The following is a 20227-nucleotide window of genomic DNA, read 5'->3' as shown; positions in this document are numbered from 1 at the left end:
TTTTAAAAAGGAAAAAAAAAGTCTCCTGCAACATCTAAAGGTCAGACAAGTCGAAAACCCCAAAGCACGCGGGCCTGCCTAGTGGGCCAAGAATGAGTTTCGGACCACACTGGACCATTGTTTAGGGGAGTTGGGGGGAGGGCTCTGTAAAGGACCCCACTAATCTGCTGTGTGCAGAGGTGGAGGCTGGTGGCAAATACCAACAAGAAAGGAAGAAAGAATACAACTGAAATCAGATTACTTTTCACGCCCACTCAAGATGGAGCAAGATTTACACCAAAGACAGTGACAAGCATATATAGAAATATTTGAAGACATCTATCCATAAATATATACACATTGTACATGCAGACACCTGCTGAATTTCGAAATATTACTCCTGGTTAAGGCAACAGATTGTGCGGGTGTACCTAATAAAGTGGCCAGTGGGCGCGTACATGTTCAATTTTCTTCTTTTCATTCAAATCTTATTCAACTTTTGCCGGAAAGAACGTGCAGGTCCACGCGTTAAATTGAATTAGGCTGCCATCTTTTGGGGAAACTGGAGAATTACATTTAAAAAAAAAAAAAAAAGCCAGTCGCTCCCATGCGCAGTCGCACAACACGTCATAGGGTCAATCCAAGTTGACGTTGTTTATATTAGGTGAGCATCATTGAGTTTATTTGGAGCATATTCATAATGGTGTATAACCTTTTGATTTTATTTTGTAATCATTTTAATACTTTCGTTTTTGGATTCGGAAGTGTTTAGTTTGGGGGGGAAATTAGGAAGTCTGCTGCCTGTTGGTGGTCAACAAGCATAACTACACCACAAGGACAATCTACTTGTATATTGCCCAATTTTGCTTACATTAAACAAAAATCACCACACAAAATGCATGCATATATAAATAAATCACTCATACTTTGCAATTTTTTTTCATTATTTTAATTCATTCATTTTCTTTTATTTCCTTCATTGACATTTCAGAGCTTATGTGAAGCAAAAATAAGCCACTCGGGAGACAAATGACACAAGGCTTGGCCAGAACCAAGACTATGAATACAAACACACAGATGAAGCCTGGCTGCAATGATAATAATATCGCTTTCTATTTTTTTTCATACATGTTGGACAAAAGTGGAGAAGATTTAAAAAAAAAAAAAAGACCTGAGCAGAAATGAGCATTGCATCTTGGTCCTGTTCAGAGTCACTTAAATTGACCCGATGTACATTTATTTCTGGAAAAAAGTAATGGTTGTGTCTGAAAGGCTTTCAATGGTCTTTGTCAGATTTTCTTTTTATATGGAGCTAATGAAATAAAGTCACTTTTCCACAATATTGTAATTTATTCAGAGACACCTCTAAGTGTAATGCAGTAAATGTATAGTTGGAAAAAAGAAAGACCTGAAAGAACTCACCTTTGACATAGAACAGTGTCAAAAACCCATCACATATACAAGATGTATCTATTATTTTAAGAAGGTCAACAAATATTAAATTAACCCAAAAAAAAAAAAATGCACGGAATTGTGGTCGTTTTCAAAGGCACTGTGTCGTTTCCAGTTTGCTCACATCTACGAGTGTGTAATGCATGGCTACGTATGCTAAAAATGCTAACTCTATGAAGGAGGGTGTGTGTGTGTGTTTGTGTGGGGGGGGAAGCAAAAGCCACAATGGACTTGCACATTCACAGTTGCAGTCTGAGAAGGAGCAACTCTGTACAAAATAACAAATACTCATTTACAAAAACCAAAATGTTTTTACAAGGCCAAACAGGTGGAGTGCGCACAGGAAAAGGCCAGAAGGCCTGACAGCCCATGAAATAGCACGGCTAAGCTAACAGTTTTTGGAGACGCTCAGTTTCCAGCCAATTTCTTTGCGATAACGTGTTTCGTTGTTGTTGACCAAAACCACGCATCTCAAAATCTTTTTTCTTTCTGGTCCCAAACATTCTTTTCTCCCCATTTTTTTTGTGCGCTTGTTGAAAATTATGCTAGCTATTGTTAATATTCAATAAATAGTTTTAATTACAAAATGTAATTAGTTAAAGATGACAACAAACACTGTTTGCACGCAAAGAACAAATTTACAAATTTTATCATGTGATGATTTGCAATCTATTGAAACCCAAGAATTCAAAAATGTTCTTGTCCAAAAACAACCAAAAAGTTTTTTTTGGGTGGTTGTTTGTAGCTTTAAACTGTGCAGATTAATACCAATTTCCCTTTCAGCAACCACATTTTTGTCTTGTCTGTTTTCTTATGACGTGATGCTATTTTTGTTTTAGGTATGCTACCACTTTTTTCCCCATTTTGAACAAACACTGTCTTTGTTTGCTTTCTTGTTTGTTGTTGTTGGAAAACAAAATAAAACACATTAAAAAAACTAAATGGAAAAAAAAAATGGAGATTTTCATTGAACTGTATTTGTTTGCTTTTTAATGTTTTTAATTAAAAAGGTATCTATAGATCAAGTTAAACATTTTGTGATTTCCCTGCTCAAGTGTATGACTAAATATAGCTGTTTTTATTTTATTTTTTTTAAATTTGTTTTTGTTTTAACGCTAAATTGATCAAATGTGTCATAACAGATTATTTCGCATGTTTTACACAACAAAAATGTTAGTGGCTTTTAAAAAGAATACACTGTATGTGAAGATTTTGACAACCACTTAATCATAAAATACACGTCGCATCGCTGCAGGCATGTAGAAAAACAACAAATAACGAAATTAGCAAACGTTAATAGTGTGCATCAGAGGAGATAACCCAAGCAAATTTAAGTTTGGAACCAGAAGACGAATTGGCGGTCGAAGCTCATGCGATAAAAACGACAAAAACGGAAAAAAATAGTTGTATAATTCCAACGTTGGAAAGGTTTTACGTAATGTCATTTTAGACTGGAGTCATACTTTGATGGAATCCTCGAAAAAAAAAATCATATAATAACATTATCACAATAAGAACCCAATGACAGCAACATGTACAGGAATACAGTAACTTTGCAAAAAAACGCAACCCAAAAAATGGCATGCTAACAGAATGGCTAAATCCGACAAACACTTGACAAAAAAAAAAAAAAGCTAAATAGGCAATAATGTCCCGCATATTAATTCATGAACACATCAACAAAAGGGCCAAGTCACACAAACGGTGCCAATGCAACAAAAGTTTTTTTTTTTTTTACTTGAAGGCAGTTATTCGTGAAATAAAGCTACAGTCAAATCCCGTCCGTATTTGAGATGGTACGAAGGAGCATTAGAGAGCCACACGGAAGAGAAAACGTGAATAGTAAATTATCGTGAAAACGCCAATGTTCGAAATTTAGGTCGCAATAATACGAGAAAAATGGAACGGAATGTTTTTTTTTCAATGCTGAAAATTCTTAATGTTGCAAGATTTTTTTGGGTGTGAAAATGAACACTACTTTCCATAAGATACTTTTCTTTCCTGTAAACTACAATGCCATATTTTATTTTTAGATTCCGACTGTTACTTTTGTAAAATTGATCTCATTCCTGTAAATTTTTTACTTTCTCTCTAAGGCCCCATTTCAGCGTGGTGCCCACACATGGAGTGTGTGTTGCCACAGGACAGTAGACTAAAAATGTTTCTTTTAAATGCATGTGCATCAAAGTCTTTACATTTTGTTGGCCTAAAGACACTAAAAGACAAGACGCCCCCGTTTTGTGACTGCTTTATCGTTTTCCTATACCGTTGGGACGGCGGGGCTCGCCGTGTGAAAATTTAGTCAAGGTTTCAGTGACTGTGACCCTTAACCCTCCCCCCCACACCCCCCTCCCACCTGCTCAGACCCTCAAAAGCCAAGCCCAGACCCCTCCCGGTCTACCCGATTACGCTTTGCTCTCGTTGCCGTTGGTCTGGGGCGCCTCGTTGGGGACAGTCTTCACCTCGGCCGCGGTGTTGTTGTCCTCCGTCTTGATGTCGTCCTTGGTTTTGCCACTGCAAAGACACAACACAAGGGAGGCTTCTGTTAGCTTTTGTCAAAGCCTTTTGAGGTAAATTGGGTTTCTTTCGCCCTCCTTTCGGAAGCGAGTTTCACACATAATGGGATCAGGCCGCCGATCCCGGGCGGGGCCATGCATCGGAATGACAGCGGCGGCCATGACGGCCGCCGTGCAAATGAAGACACGGGAGACACAATGAAAGGCAAAAAGAGCTGACCTACAACGCAAACTACACAAACGAACAAGAGGATTAGCGGGCCGTCTGGACCGACACGCGGTTAGAATGCCCTCGTTGTTGGCGTATGCTTGGAGAAAAGCTGAAAATAACAGCTGACACGGAACTCTGTCGGATTAAGAAGAGAGGAAAAAAAAAAAGAAAAATGAGGTCAGCATTCTGTTGGGAATAATGTGCCTCGAAAATAGCTTGAAAGGGTTCTAAAAATATAGCCATTTAAAATTAATTACAGGCTTTCATTCAATATATCTTACTTGTTTGCAGGAATGAAGAGAAATAGAAAGGCCATATCTGGCAGATGAATACTGATCGAAATCAAGGTTTACTTTCAATTTGAACAATAGGGGGCAGCCCATCATTGCACTCAGAACCAGTTTAGCTTGGTATCCCCTCTAAAAATATTAGAAAAGCAAGATCTTTATTTTTCAATGGATTGTTTTATATGTAATGCCTGAAAGTGATTTTCAAACAAACACTTTACTGTAGCATAGTGCAATTCATTTAGCACCGGTTAGCATTATGACATAAATTCAACTAACGAAACGAAATTTCAGAATGTTAGTTTGGGTCATAGAAAGGTGAGAAAAAATAAAAATAATAATACATGCATTTGATATATGCATACACACGCGCACGCACACGCACACACACACGCACGCACACACACACATACACACGCACACGCACACGCACACACACACACACGCACACACACCTATATTATATATACATCATGCAGACATTCATACTCATTTTGGGCACGTGTGGTGGCATCTCTGCTGAGGGAGTGAGGTGCGTCCTTAGTCGAGCCATCGGTTTGAGTCGGGGGTCTGTTGGGGGCCTCGCACTGCTTCTGCGGCCCCTCGCCGTTGGCCCTGACCGGCTCCGAGACGGGTACAGCTTTAGGTGTGTCGCTCAGGTCTACCAGTGGGGTCTGGCTTTCGACCGTGGCTGACTGTGCGGACGGGCTGCTTTTCAGGGGGTTGTCTTTGGGCGGACTAAAGCTCTTGGCGAGCGAATTAGTAGCATTGGAAAGGAGCGGTGCTGCTGGGGAGGCGGCATCGGCGGCAGCGGGCCTGTTTCGGGGGGGAAGGGGTTAAAGGTGAGGGGTGGTAGCAGCGGCAGAAAGGTGAGAAAATAAAGAAGGGGGAAGAGGAGGGAGAGTTTGGGGTGAGTGAGCCATACTGTGCTGCAGTCAAACACAAAGATCGACACAATCCAAATGTCAGGAGGAAACAAAAAAAAGCCAGAAACCACTTGTAGGGCGAAAAAAAAATGAAGCAAATGTGACGATGATAAAGCTAATTTCATTTTGTGCAAAATATTCCTGAATTGTTGTTTGAAAATTATTTTGATGAAGGCGGAAGTACAAGCCGAAACATGTCAGGTAATGCACCTAAAATAATTTGTTTGAGATAAAAGAACCAGTGAAGTGATTCCTTTATTTTTATTTTTTTAACTGTGTATTAACTTTTGTCAAACATGACATTTTTTTGTTAGAACTCGCGCCATAAAATGTAGCCTTAATTTTGAAGTACGTTCAAATCTTGGAACATTCATGATTTATTTATTTTTTATACACTTTACTTTTATACATACATCTTTACCAAGATAGCTGTCGCCAAGTCAACATTTATACTCACTCAGGTTCTGTCAGAGGCGTGGTCTCATTTGGCTCGGTGGGTCCGACTCCCTCTTGGTTCTGTGTTGGCTCTTCCTCCGTTCTCACCTCCACAATGGGCTCCTTGGACTCATCCTTCCTGTTGGTAAAATAAACAAGAACTGGTGAGCCGTCTTCCTCTATAGGACCTCTATCTTAATTGGTTTTTTTTCAGGACTCACGTGAAGGCAGCCTTGCCCTCCTCGATGTCCTTGCTCTTGGCTCCGGGGCCGGCCTTCCCGCAGAAGTTGATGGCGATGCACATGAGGACGCCGCACTTGTTGAGGAAGTAGCAAGTGACATCCACTGCCAGCAGCAGCACGAAGAAGACCACGATGAGGATGCCCACGATGGCGCCCGTGCTCAGGCCGGAGCCCGAGGCGCCTGGAAAGGTGAGGAGGGAAGTACCGGTGAGAAATTCTGTCAATCATTCACACATCTTTTTTGATTGACCAATACTGGGGCTTCATTCTATTTGCAGAATGCCTTTAAGGAAGGTCACCGGCATGGCGGTGGCTAATGATTTACATGGCCTGCGTTACTGTCACCATGAGTGATAACACCTCTTTTCCACTTTTCCTCCAAATACATTTTCCGGCAACACATGCTCAATTGATTTCTAATTGGACACCGAGGTCTCGCTTTGCACTGCCAGGTAAACACAACAATGCCCCCCCACCCCCCCAACCCGCCAAGGCGTTTCATTTACATTTTAACAGGCGCAATAAATCATGCGGCGTATGTTCAGAAATAGATGTGGCGGCGGTGGATGTCGGGGGAGCATAAATCAGGACGTGTCACGATGGACAACGCAGACATTTCTCTTCCCGGTGCTTGTCAGCTAGTGGCGTGCAATAAGCCTCAGCTGCGCTAAAAACCTTTTGCCAAAAAAGCAATCGATACAGCACTAAGATGACGCTTTACATGACTGGACGACGCCTTGGAGTGACAGCTAATGATTTTCCTTTCACTACTTCCATCCAGGTAGTCCAGCGGCCTGCTTTGACACCACTTTGAATGTTAATGAACCCCCAGCAGATTTGGAAAGTAGAAATTGAGTGTATGGAAAGACAGGATGGCCCAACGATAAAATGAGTGACAGCGGATAGAGGAGACGGCTGGGAGGACGTCAGGCGACTTTCCAGGTGGACCTGAGCCACGCGACGTCCTCTCACCGAGGAACGAGACCTGGAGAGAGGACAGACAGAGTGTGGAAACCAAGAAGGAAAACGACTCGCATGCAGAAAGACGCAAGGACAGCAGACAAAAGACCCAAACGCTATTGCGACTTTAATTTTGCCGTTTGCATGGAAAAGTGCGCATGAACAAATTCCAAGAGAAAAAATAAGCAAAGATTTTCCAGGCAAGCTGTCGTAGTCACCTTGACCACAAGGGATGATAACCGCCGACGTGGTTTTTACCGCATCAAACCGTTGTCGGTTTTGGGCGAAGGCGGTTTTCTGAAAACCGGCGCTAAATGATTGATGAGCATCCGCAGGGAAGTAGATACCCGAGCCCCTCCCCTCCTCCTTTCATTAGCGGGTGCCATGTTTTAATTAGCGAGGCTGAGGAAACAATCATCGGGTGCATCTGTTTGATTAAAGGAAAAATGTACACGGGTTTCGCTAGCGCTCAGTTGTCACATGCATTTTTGTATCGTGTGTCCTCGCGCAGCTAATTGCTTGTCAGCGTAACCCAGGGGGAACAATAACATAAATACATAAAATAATGCTGCCTGCCACAAAAAAAAACCTTTGTGGTTTCAACTTTGACCGACGTATTCCACACTCCAGCTGACAAAAACCAAATTTCTTTGGTGAAAGAAAAACAGACACACTTTATTTCCACCACCCCAACAACGCTTACATTGAAACACACACAGATATGTACTTACAAAAATGTCTTCAAACCAAAAAACATTTCACATAATCCAAAACGATGCTCCTTTTCGTCTTTTGCATAACGATGCACGGATTTTAGACCCCCGAGACATTTCTTGTATAAAGACAAAACGAGTGAAAATAACAGCTGATTTCTGGGAATTCATTCTGAAAAGATTATGTACACACAAATTCCATTCCATTTTCCTTTCAAGGCGTTTTTGTCAAAATGTGGGGAGATCCAATTAATTTGGAGTGTATTCCTCCTGCTTTAAACACATTCATAATGCTTGACCGGGGGTGGGGGTGGGCTATGCGTCATGCTCTCTTCATGCTCTCCGGCCAAGAGAAGGAGAAGAAGAAATAAAAGCCTCATGGCGTCAGTCCAACAACTGCACAATCACACAATCACGTGACTCTCAAGTTCACTTTAAGGCATTATGAATGTGTTACGTATTCCTAACTCAACGCCACCCGTTATCCGACTTGCAAAATAAAAGCAACTAGGGATGGGCATTCCAGAAGAGGGGAAATGCTTTAAAAAAAAATGTCTCATTCCTGTTTTGATGTGAGCTGCCATTTTGTGGCTGCAGATCAACTTCCCAACTTAAGACTGCAAAATGTTCAAGCCACAATCAATAGTGACGGGATTGCTAAGGGTCAATAAATCCATTCTTATGCCCATCCCCAACTTTGGACCAGGGGTGTCCAAAACGTTTAGTAAAGATGCTGGAGCAATTGAATTTATTACACAATTGTGTAATTGATCAAAAGAAAAAAAAAGGTTTTCAGCTTTTCATTCTAGATGCAACAAAGCAAAAATGACTTTCCAATGATGGGCTAATTAAAAATATAAGCAAAGGGGCCAAAATTGGGAGCACTTTGGACACCCCTGATATAGAAAGTCCTTCCATATATTCATATACAATACAACAAGAAAACGGAACAGAAAAAAAAAGAATCAGCCCACTCATAATCCCGCCAGAGAAAATTGATGCACGTACAGAGCAGCACCCTGTCATAATAATCATAATCATCGGAAAAGCAACATCTTGGACTCGTTATCTTGTTTCAATCTTGTTTGTGGCTGCGCAAGGCTCAAAAAGGCATAAAAGCGTAAAAGGGGGGAGGTGGGGGGTCTTTGTCAAAGCCAACAAACGGGTTTTCCTTTCCTCCCATCTCCTCGGATGAAATCAGTTTTACCAGAGCCAGAGCGCAGCCAGCGAAGTGGAGAGCAGAAGAGCTGCCAAACTGTACGTTGCGCAATGGCAACCCAGCGTCGCTGCGGAGATTTCCAAAAGGCCGCAATTCAAGTGCCACAAAAGTACAAGAAACGCCAGTGATGGGTGCGGATGACAAATGTCCACAGGTGACCCGACCCCCCACCATTGCCCCCGGCCGGACAGGACAAGACAAAGACAAGACAAGAGACACAACGAGAAGAGGATGGAAACAACAAGGGGGGGGGGAGAGGAGTGAAGAGAAAGGGGAGAGGGGGGGGGGGGGGGGGGGAGAAATAGGAAAAAAAACAAAGTCAGAAATACAGAAATACAAACCCTGAAAGGTTAGAAGAGATTTAAGGAGTAAAAAAAAAGAAAAAAAAAGAAGCCATAGCATGTTAGTTAGCAAGGCAGATGAGTTATGGCAAGCATGAGTGGAAAGAGTGGGGCCATGGTGAAAAGACTGTAAAATCTAATTCAAAATAGTAATTGAGATTCAATATGCCATTATTATTATTTTTTATCATGGTCCTTGGTATCAAACGCAAGCTTCATTAATTTAAAATTAATTTTCAATAAAACACTCAACATGATCACTTCACATCAGCCAAGTGCATATTTGCTTTTTGATGAGTCCAAAAAAGCCGGATTGTTTTGAAATGAGGCAATGACATGAAAAGCTCTTCCCATAGAAATGAAGAAAAATAAGACTTTTTGTTTTTCTCAAGACTTTTCCAAGTCTGTGGTGCATTGTGGCAGGGAAGCGGACCAACGGTAACATTATTGCGCAGCAGCAACACCGTGACTGCTGGAGTAGAGCCTTTAATGTAGAAAAAAAAATGTTCTAGCTATATTGCTGGCTGAGCCTGCCTGGACGATTTGACTGTAGATTAGCGTGATGCCGAGCGCTGCAGTTGCGAAAACCTTCTTGCGCTATTTACTCAATGGTTATCTTGCTTAGCCTGGCTACCGTGAGGTGCCTTCTGAAATGCAAATCCACTTCTCTTTGGTGAAGGTATCGCTGAAGAATCTACATTCTAAATACCAACCCAAACATTATGATCTCCATATAACCTCCACAGACAATATATTAGATACCCCTGCATGTTGTCATCATCGTATTTTCAATTCAGTAGCGGTGCTGCTCAAATATTAAATGTTCTTTCATATTGATCAGCAAATAAAATTTGATATTTAAGAGACATTTGGAGGAAACATAGCATATTATAAATGCACTTATGCAATTAAAACAAATACCGAGCAATCATATAAGAACAGCCAAACCATTGAAAAAATGGAAATAATAATAATAATAATAAAGGCCTGATTCGTTCGATGTTTAGAAAAAAAGGTAATGGTGTTAAAAAAATAAATAATAATAAATAAATGTAAATAATAAAAGCCCTACCCCGAATACTGTTTTTGTGTGTGTGTGTGTGAGTGTATGTGTGTCTCGAGCGAGGGACAAAGACTAGCGTACCTGGCATGGTGGTGGGTTCTGTGGCCGTTCTAAAGGACAGGATGCCGGGCTCGGATTTGCCCTTCTGGTTGACCGCCACAATCCGGATCTCGTACTCGGTATTCCAGTCCAGTCCGCTCAACACCACGTACTCGCTGCTGCGCGGCATGCGGATCTCGGGTTTCCAGTCCGACACGTGCTTCTGAGGAAGGAAGCGGCAACATTTTCTCGTGGTTAGCTCGCTCGAAAAAAGAAAACGTGATGGATTTTGGATGAATGCTGCAAAATAGTGCAAACGAGGCAACTGGAAAAGACTTACGGCCTTGTATCGGACCAGGTAATGATTAATGGGGGAGCCGCCATCGTCCTGCATCATCCAGTTGACCTTAAGAGCGTTGCCCTGATTTTGAACCAGTGCCTCCAATTTCGGGGTGCTGGGTTCCCCTACGAAGAGCAAATGAGAGTAAACAGACCCTCATTAAGCCTGAATAAATGTCACGCTTAATATAAAAGTCTCAATCTCACTTGAAATCTCCTATATTGCAAGCCTCCACCTCTCACATCTGATCAATATTGGAATGTTTGCCTATGGCGGTTAATAAACAGCCGCTCGAAAATGGTTAGGAAATGCAATATCGGTGTTAGTGACATTTTAAATTCCAGGGTGCGCGTTCCGGTTAGCGTGACGGGAATGTTAGCGAAGCGGCTCAAAAGGGTGACGGGCAGGCCAGGCACACAGTATTGTTGTACACAAGTCATGTTGCTTCTTTTGTTGGAGGTGTTTTCAGATGCTCAAAGAGAATTGTGAGGGGAAATAGAAGGCGAAGAAGAAAATAAGGTTCATGTTACTCGGGGCACCGTGTAAATGATACCATAGGCGCTCATTCTGAAACATATTTTTGTGATTTATGGGGATGGATAAGACATGGTAGTGATGACACACAAACAGGGTTTTCCGTGAGAATCAAAATAGAAGAGAAGAGGAAGTGGGAGAAGAGGAACAAGGCATCGACTTGCATGCAGCACTGGCGTCATTGGTTGGCCAATCAAATACGATTCGTAAGGAAGAGGAAATGAAAAATAATGTAAACAATTAAGGCTTATCGGGCGGGGGGGAGCACAATGGGGTAATTGTGTTCCAACATAATTAATCAAATATATTGCAACATAAATCAATTGAGCAACAAAACAAGCAAATCAAACTTTTTTTAAGCAAAGATTAGAATCATTTTTTTTAACGATGGGATGATTATATACATCGTGCGGTATTACCGGCAATTTCAAATGAGAGACATTAATAAAACAGCAATGAATGAATAAATAAGCATGTCTGCTTTCAAAGAGCTAACTCAACCTGAAAAAAATGCACTTTTATCAAGGTCACACTCTAAAATCGTGACAAAAAAAGTCGATGCAGTGACGATCTATCAAGTAATCAAATGTTAGACGCGATTACAAATGACGCTGAAATGGCCTCGTCGACCAAAATGTGCTCCTTAACGGTCTGCAAATAATGAACAAAAGTTACCTTCTGTTGGACGGTGATGGAGACATCATCAGCACCATGCAAGAGCCACATGTCAAAGTCACATGATTGGTCGACGTGGTCAATATGGGGGCGGGGCATGGGAGGGAAAGGGGGGGGGGGGTACAAAAAGGAAAACATTTATGGAAATGATGAAAATGTTAACGTAAGAAACAAAAACAATGTTGCACACATAATGAACACACACACACTAAAGATTTTTTTTCAACATAAATGAAGCTTAAATAAAAGCTTAAATTAAATTAAGAAGGACTGTTCTCGTGACTTGCGCTAATGCTTTCAATTCGACGACCACTGTTTGGGGAAATATACTCAGTTTGATTGGAATAATAATGCATAAATTCCATGCCACACGTTTCAAATATGCAGTTAGTAAATCCACCACTGTACCGGTCCATTTGATACAAAGACAACTCTCCAAACCAACGCGAAGCTAGTTAGCAAGCAAACAGTAACGAGCACGGTGGCATACTCACTAAGCGCCGTAACGGTGGTAACGATAAGGGGCGGAGCCTCTGATGATGCTGAAAAATGGTGGAACACATTGTCCATTTGCTACACTGCGACAGAGAATCTTGTACTTTTAGCATGTTGTGGCTCATTTGAAATAGCAACAAAACAAATTAATAAATGACAAATAACGTTTAACATTTTCGGTAGCCACATTTCCAACAAAAAGCGGGAATTGATAAAGGCTAGTCCACTTTTTGTACTATGCGTATTTGAGCCAAGGACTTTGATCCAACCAAATGTGCATCTCATCGGAATAAACATAACATTAAAAGGACTAAAAATAAAATGTACTCCTACCAGTGCTAACAAGCGCAAGAAAGATTTGTGAGACTTGGAGCCCTTTCAAGCGTAATCCTTGCGGGGGAGATTTAAATGCAAAGATGTCCGGCCTTTAACATTACGACCAGTAAGTACCTCATTGATTTCCTTACGATAATACACCTCGGTTCCCAGTAGCGTGTACCTCATTTAACGACCTCGCTCAAGCCCAATTTGCAATTTACTGAACGACAGGAAGAGATGTTAAACGGGAGAAATACAAGCTAAGCTACAGATTCAATCTAGCGCACGGCCTTTAGAGAAAAGGAACGGAATGTCATTTAAAGAAAAAAAAAGACTTTGTTCAAAAGCGGAGAAAAGAAAGCGGACGGACAGACAGACAGGGGAAACTTACGTGTGAATAAAAGGCCTGAGAGCTCCAATGGAAAACATAAGAGACGGAAAAAAAACGGAAAAGAGACGGACACAAACAAACAAAAAGAAAGAAGAAACAGAAACAATGAAAATGAGAAAACTCCCAAAAGAGGCTTTTGGGAGGATGACTCGGAGCGGGATGCTTTTTACTTTTTACATTACCGCAAAGTGGTGGGAAAATCTTGTAAAGTAAGGTGTCGAGGAGACGAATGGACGGACGGATGGAGGGAGGGGTGGTATGGATTTAAAACAAAGAGTCCGAGATTTATTTATGAGCCCTGAAGGGGGCCTGGGAAAACTCACTCGTGGATCAATATGTTAAAAGAGATCCGTGTGGGTGGCTGTATGTGTGCGCTTTAGATACGTGTTAGCGCCCATAGATACAAAGACAAATATATGATGGTAGTTTTCGCATTATAAATGCAAATGACTGTAGATTAAGCCAAACAAACCAGAAGCGACTTGTCAATTCTGTCTGTTTTTGCGGTCGTGGTGCTTTTTTTTTTTTGTTTGTTTTGACTAGACTGACAACTTTGCTAGCGACAACGCAAACACGACCAGTAAAGTGGGCTTATTTCATTTGGTTTCATTTAGCTCGTAAGACAAAACAATTACAGCATTCTCGCGATAAAGAGATTCATGGACAAGCACACAACCTTATCAAATAATTGATCGGAAAGGTCATCAAAGGCTCATCTCGTCACCGCGAACGAAATGACTATACTTCGTGTCGTACGTGACTTTGTGAAGAATAACATTCTCTCGTTTAGATTCAATGTGCGGTGAAAGCTTCAGTCCATTTTCAAAAGGTTTCATGATTTTGGAGGTACGTACGGATGGGTCCGGTCTTGAATTTGACGACGGCGCTGCTCTCGCCTTCGCCTTTGCCGTTGATGGCGGACATCTTGACCTCGTAGTTGGTGTCAGGCGTCAGGCCTCCGATGGTGAACTCGGTCAAGTCTGTCGGAGAGAAAATTGACATTTACATGAAACAAACTTCCAACAGCAACCATGATGAAATGTTTTCGGCGAAGTTCATTTGCCCGTAGGAACATGCTCCGACGACAAAATAACGAGATGCACATTATTGTTAACAGCCAAGCCAGTGTTTGTTTATACACTGTGCAATTCATTCAGCCAAGAGGCAAAGATGATTTTGAATTTCAAATTTTGAAATCACTCTTTCATGAGGTTTGACTGAGACACCCAAAGAAGGGAGGTATGTCAGTTTTGAAGCGTTATTATTTAATGATGGCTCTTGTGTGGGATTTGGCCTACATTTCAACATGTGGCAGTACTTTTTTTAAACATGTGATGGCAGTCCTGCTTTTTATCAGCAAGAGCATGCCAGCATCAACTTTGGCTCATCTCACAAAAGTCAAGACTGCTGTTTTGCGTCAAAAATGGAATCAGAGGTAACTTAAATCAGTGTGGGCCAACAATTGCTGATCTGGAGTGAATTTATTTCCTCATTGGAAGTGTCTGTTCTGGTAAAAGTTTCTATTACAGTTTTTAGGGACGTGACAAGAGTAGACGCAAATGCAGCTCTCGGGTTTTATGTCTGTTTTGGTCAGCCTTTTCTTCACCCAAAGTGGGTTTTATGACAAAAGCGCCAACCGGGCGGGGCTTTATTGATTTAATTAGAGGGCTGGACGTTTTTTTGCCATTTTGTCTTATTCCTGAATTTATCGATGAATGTTGAGCACATGCGACAGGAAAATGCAAAGTGCATCCCTTCGCGCATCAGTTTACATGACAGGCGCCTCTCGGACCGTGAGATGACAGCAACCAGCAAGCAAAGCCGCTGACAGATACACCCCATGCGACAAAACGAGACAGGAAGCATTCAGATATGTCAGAGCCGCAGCATCTCGACGGGACGGGGCTATTATCTGGGGCCCGAAGCCGACTGTCATCTCAGGCTCGCTCTCGGCCAGACGTCGGGCCGCGGGCAGCTCTGTCATGTTTGGATTAGCTCCTGGTGATAGCTCAAGCGGTATCTGCCCCTCCTTCTGTCACGTCAAAGAATCTGACTTTTTGTTTGTCCGCAAAAAAGCTGATGGAAGGGAAGCATTGACCGTGTGCTTCGCATCAAGTTCGGGCTGAGCGTAGTTGAGAGCGGATGCGTGGACAGAAACGTGAGCGAGCGTCGATCGGTGTTGCCTAGCAACCACGCTTGCGCATTGTCAATTAATCGATCAAAATGATTTGTTTCACCTTCTGTGGCATCGTAGTCCCTTCCGGTCCAATCCTGGCCGTCCGAGCGCCATTGTAATCGATATTTGATGATGGGCACACCTCCGAATGAGACAGGCTCGTCGAACTCCAGCACAGCCGAGCTGGAGAAAGGCTCAAGCCGTTGGATCTCTGGTGACGATGGCACTTCTGCAATGGAAAATTTCGGGATCAACACCGGGTCGACTTTCGGTTTTGAATGCATTAACATGGAAAAGACGGGGTCGAGTATTAAAACTTGACGCCCGAGTCCTGACTATTATTACACACAGAGTGTCTGCCTTCCATTGTGGCTCTGATAAGCTCCTAAGGTGGCAACATCTCAGCGTCAACCACATTCCGTATCTGTGTCATGTCAAGGAAACAGATAGTTGGACTCGTAGGCAAAAGGGTCAAGGGTCGAAAGGTTTAACATTCAGGTACATTTTTGGGTTACATGAGTAAACCTCAGGAGCTGGATGAAAGCAAGAAGAGCACCCAGCAAGCCGGAACTTCTCTAAACCAGATCCTCTCGTTTGTCAAGTGATAAAAACCCAAACCTGCTTGGATGAGGATGAACTCCTTGGACTCTGTCCCCATCTCATTGGTTGCCGTGCAGTTGTAGCTTCCAAAGTCACTCTGAGATTCAGGGGACACCTGAACGGACCATTCCAAAACAAATCAAACATTTGACAACTGAATTGTATCCTAAGACAGAGAGATGTTGTCCAAAGTGTGACCTCCAGGGAGCTGCTACTCTGCGTGCTGTAGATCTTCACGTTGCTGGTGTTGACAGAGGGCACCTGGAGGCCATCTCGGAACCAGGTGACAGACGCCCCGGGGTGGGCCTCCACCCCGCAGCTGATGTTGGCCGGGTTCCCCTCCCACGTGTACACCGCCACCACCCCCAGAATCTTTGGTGCGTCTGCAATTTCACACCACAGTTAGCGCCGGGTAACCCGGAACCTATTCGGTTCTACGACTCGAAGGAAAATACTAAGTGCTTCAATAAAGAAACTATTGCACTCCAATCATTCTTTGCGTGAACAATCCACAGGGTGAGCGGAGTTCACTGAGCCAAATGTGACCATGCTGAGTCTTTTATTGCGCATTTTACATTTCCCTCAAGACACCCAGCAGCGTTTGTTGTGGTTACCAGACTGAAAAACCATCCAAGAAATTGTCCCCAAATGAATGGTCATTTATGTTGTTAAAGCAAAGCTATTGTTATCCGGCCGAGGGGAAATAGACAAGTCCCGTCTGTCGAAGATCAGCGTCTATTCACCTGCGTGGCAAAAGGTTTGAGATGCAAGTCACGTGGGGAGCTCAAGTTTAAATAAAGGCCAACAGCTTTGAGCTTTCTCCTCATGGCAAAAAAGAAACGCTCGGCTGATTTCAGTGAGATGTTGCGAGTCTTATTGATTTGTCTGCCAACCGCTGCAAACAACAATGGAGGAGGCGGGAGGGGGAGACCCCGAAAAGTTGCCTGGATGCTGTCAAACTCCATTTCACCGTAGCTCATCGTGGAAGATTCCCAATTGATGAGGTATCACGGGTAAAGAATGTCAGCGCCTGAACTCAGTCCGCCATGATATTTGAGGTATTCCACCCTCGACTCCAGTTAATCTGTCCGGAGCTCTTATTGACGTAGACCAAAGATCATTCCTGACAGTCTGGTGGATGAAAAACCAAAATGATAATCATTTTTGACCTCAGCAAATGCTTGCTCTGCTGTGGAAGAACAATCGAGGGGCGGTTTTGAACACCATTCCATAGGGTTCCTCCTTAGAAATATAGAAATAACCCAGACCATTCAAGATCTTGACTTGTACAATTAGAATCAATGGTGTTCTTGTGCCACACAGTCCTTAGAAACACTAGTTGAGAATTGTGACTGATGAAAAGGACCCATGTAGAGATTTGATCTTTAAGCTCAGCTACATCTTGTGCCGGTGTTATCTAAAATCAATTGGGCTCTTGCTCCTCCTCTGCATAATAATCCAAGAATGTTTCAGGATTGCGACTCAGTGCCTAGCTTTGATCTGATGACCGTTTCATTCTAAATTGGAAGAATCCTTCCATCAATAAAGCAGAACCAACCGTGCGAAAGAGCAGCAAAGTCTTGATGCCTCAGTAAAGATTGGGAATCGCTGTCTCTAAGTCCTCAATGTTTGTAAAAGTCTTGGATTGCGACTACTTGAAGCGAAATCTCGGCCTCAGATCACTTTGGATCTTTAGATTGGCAGAGAATTTTTGGGGCAGGAAGACTTACAGCGAACCTCCAGGTACACAGGCTGGTTGTCCTGACCGATGGAGTTGCTGGCAGTGCACAGGTATTCCCCGGCGTATGTGAAGTCGACGTTTTTCAAGTGGAGGGAGGACACCCGGGCGTGGCTACGGACCACGATGTTTCCATCGTGGCTCTGCGAGCGAGAAGAGACAAAAGGAAACCGATTGTGAAAACCAGATCACGCATCGATTCTGATCGGGAAAACCGTGCAGAGTAAGCACTCTCCTGGAAAGACAGAAATACTGGACGTTAAACGTGGACTGTTAGAACAAACACAACTGAGAAATTGGTGCAAGTGAACACAAATTACGATTTTTCGGTGAAGCGGTTAATTGGTGGGCTTCTTTTTGGTGGATGACATAAGATGTTATGAATGGATGAAAGGAGCAAGCACAGCATCATTAAGTAGAATTCTGGAGAACTGTAATTCATCCACACTGCCTGAATGGTGTCAACATTAACGGTAGCTCGGGGCAAGTTTCGACGATCGGCCCCCGGTCGACTGATTGTCGGCTCCATCCTTTAACCACAAACGCCATTTCGAGACTTTACGGCGACGCTCGCCAGCGCCTTTTGATTGATGATCTCGTAGAAGCGTTCGGCCGTGGACCAGCGCTATCGGCGCACCCCGGCTAAAGATGGTACGAGATCAACGCCAATGCGATGGATGAGAGATCAATAGGTGATTTTCTTCGGAGGTGCAGCTAACTATCTGACAGAGTTACGGTTCTACACGGCCGTTTCTGAAGGTCCAGCGGGATGAAAACATTGGGATTGAAAACATGATTTCAATGGTGGCTTGAATGCCGCCTGCCCTGTCGAGATAAGAACATGGTGAGAACAGTGCAGACTGGAAAGGTCAAGACACTTCTTTCTTTTCCCCCCAGTATCAACACTCATCTACTGGCAAAGGGCAACTTCTTGATGTCTAAATCTACTCGACTAGTGGTCTAAATTCGCCAAACTGGGACCAAAAACAAATAGCAGCAATTCTCCTTTTTCAATTTCATGAACTAAAATCGTAAAAAAACTTACAGTTTCTATTAACGACTATTTCACTAAAAGAAGGAATAGAAATTTCAAGTCCGTGTCCACAGAAGAACCAATTCCATTTTGGTGCAGAACCAAATATAGTTGGTACAGTCCAATCAGAGTGGCATGGTCCTCTGAGAACCAGGAAGCCGTCTGCTGGCTAACAGGCCAACAAACAAAATTATCGAGACTCTAATCATGTATTTGCCCTTAGTGACGCAGCTTGCGGCTCATTCTCCAAGGTTGTTATTCAATGCTGTGTTCCAATTAAGTGCAAATAATTTCACATAATGATAAGGCTTCTTACGTGAACATTGGCTGGTGTGCCAGATGTGCTTTCTGCTCTCTTGCTTTTTTTTATTTTTTTATATAAAGGCACAGCAAACGGTATTTACGCCAATGGACGGGCGTCAACCCCTCAATTACCTCATCAGACCGTTGCACAACCAAATAATAAAACCCTTGAAAAGAGGACAAAAAGCTGAAAAAGTCCACTAAACGAATGACATTAAGTGTGCTACGTGACTAATGTGAACACAGTTAGTGGCCGTGAAACAGCACGCACGCTTCAAGTGACTTGAGTGGAAACACTTGAGGGTGGTGCGCTAGCGTGTTAAGTCTGGGGGCCCGTGCAACTACGGCTAATTTTTTTTAGTCGCCATACCTCGTATTGGTCAGGTCGCGTCCACGAAGCCTAGAAAGGACAAACACAAAAACAACGACACGGTGGGGCTAAAGTCGTCACACATGGAGAGGGGGGGGGTTCTGAGTCACATGATGCTCAAAATTGGGTATCAAAGGTGAAATGACTACTTCTTCGAAATGACCCGCTGTGCTGAGAAATGATTCGCCTACTGTGCCATTAGAACAAAAATGTGTGCCGCTTGAATTGTTTTCTGACAGACGCCCCCCCGTTGACATGTAACGTAGCGGTGGATTTCCAGCGGGCACACTAATTAAGAGTCCGGAAAAAGAAATAGCACCTGGAAATAGTGTATTAGTGCCTGGAAAGAAATTTTAGAAGATTTAATGACCTCATTCTTTACATGAGATGTGTCCAGCCTTTCACATTATTTTATGCGAAGTCAAAATTTGACCAGAAAAAGAAACAATTACAGTTTACAAATGTAACAGATACATTTTCCTGTCCTATTTTGTGCTAAAAGAAAAACTGCTTCCGCTCACGGTAATTGGTTGGGCTTGATCGTTAACAAAATGCCACCAAGGTTACTCAATTTTTAGCGTCGTATTCTTTTTACTGCAATAACTTTGACTCAATATTTTAATGCTCATCCAGGGCTTTCTTTTTTTTTGTCAATTTCCCCGGATTTAATCTTCTAACAGGAACGATTAAAAAGCAGTAAAGTCTAACTTGTACCCTTTACGAGGTTAAACTGCTCGGAAATGATAGTGCGAGAGTCGAATTCCATTAAGCAAATGACGCAAGCGGCTCTGGTTTCGGTTTTAATCAGGCAATATAACGTTCGACACGACTCGGTGTGATGCCGTGCGGTCGTACAAGCTCAACAATAAAG

At 42.7% G+C, this 20227-nt stretch overlaps 1 protein-coding gene across 10 annotated transcripts in view; it reads right to left on the bottom strand.

Moving 5' to 3' along the window:
* Positions 1-915: 915 nt before the first annotated feature.
* ncam1a (neural cell adhesion molecule 1a) overlaps positions 916-20227 on the bottom strand; it is an 88996-nt gene continuing 69684 nt past the window's right edge. Inside the window, exons 9-22 of one of the 10 annotated variants that reach the window (XM_061299449.1) lie at positions 19357-19386; positions 17643-17793; positions 16111-16295; positions 15931-16027; positions 15374-15541; positions 13991-14116; positions 13137-13151; positions 12427-12474; positions 10724-10848; positions 10426-10606; positions 6028-6229; positions 5829-5945; positions 4935-5261; positions 916-3945 (exon numbers count right to left, since the gene is read on the bottom strand). In XM_061299449.1, coding sequence (XP_061155433.1) covers positions 3837-3945; positions 4935-5261; positions 5829-5945; positions 6028-6229; positions 10426-10606; positions 10724-10848; positions 12427-12474; positions 13137-13151; positions 13991-14116; positions 15374-15541; positions 15931-16027; positions 16111-16295; positions 17643-17793; positions 19357-19386 — 1881 coding nt within the window. In that variant the 3' untranslated portion in view covers positions 916-3836. Of the gene's footprint in view, positions 3946-4934; positions 5262-5828; positions 5946-6027; positions 6230-8012; positions 9008-10425; positions 10607-10723; positions 10849-12426; positions 12475-13136; positions 13152-13990; positions 14117-15373; positions 15542-15930; positions 16028-16110; positions 16296-17642; positions 17794-19356; positions 19387-20227 lie in introns of those variants that run through there. The other 9 variants (XM_061299451.1, XM_061299452.1, XM_061299455.1 and 6 more) reach the window with 9 other exon arrangements.

Source organism: Syngnathus typhle, linkage group LG15 (genome assembly GCF_033458585.1).
Source record: "Syngnathus typhle isolate RoL2023-S1 ecotype Sweden linkage group LG15, RoL_Styp_1.0, whole genome shotgun sequence".
NCBI classification, from domain to species: domain Eukaryota; kingdom Metazoa; phylum Chordata; class Actinopteri; order Syngnathiformes; family Syngnathidae; genus Syngnathus; species Syngnathus typhle.
Note: the sequence above shows the minus strand (reverse complement) of the source record. Positions and strands in the feature narration are given on the sequence as shown.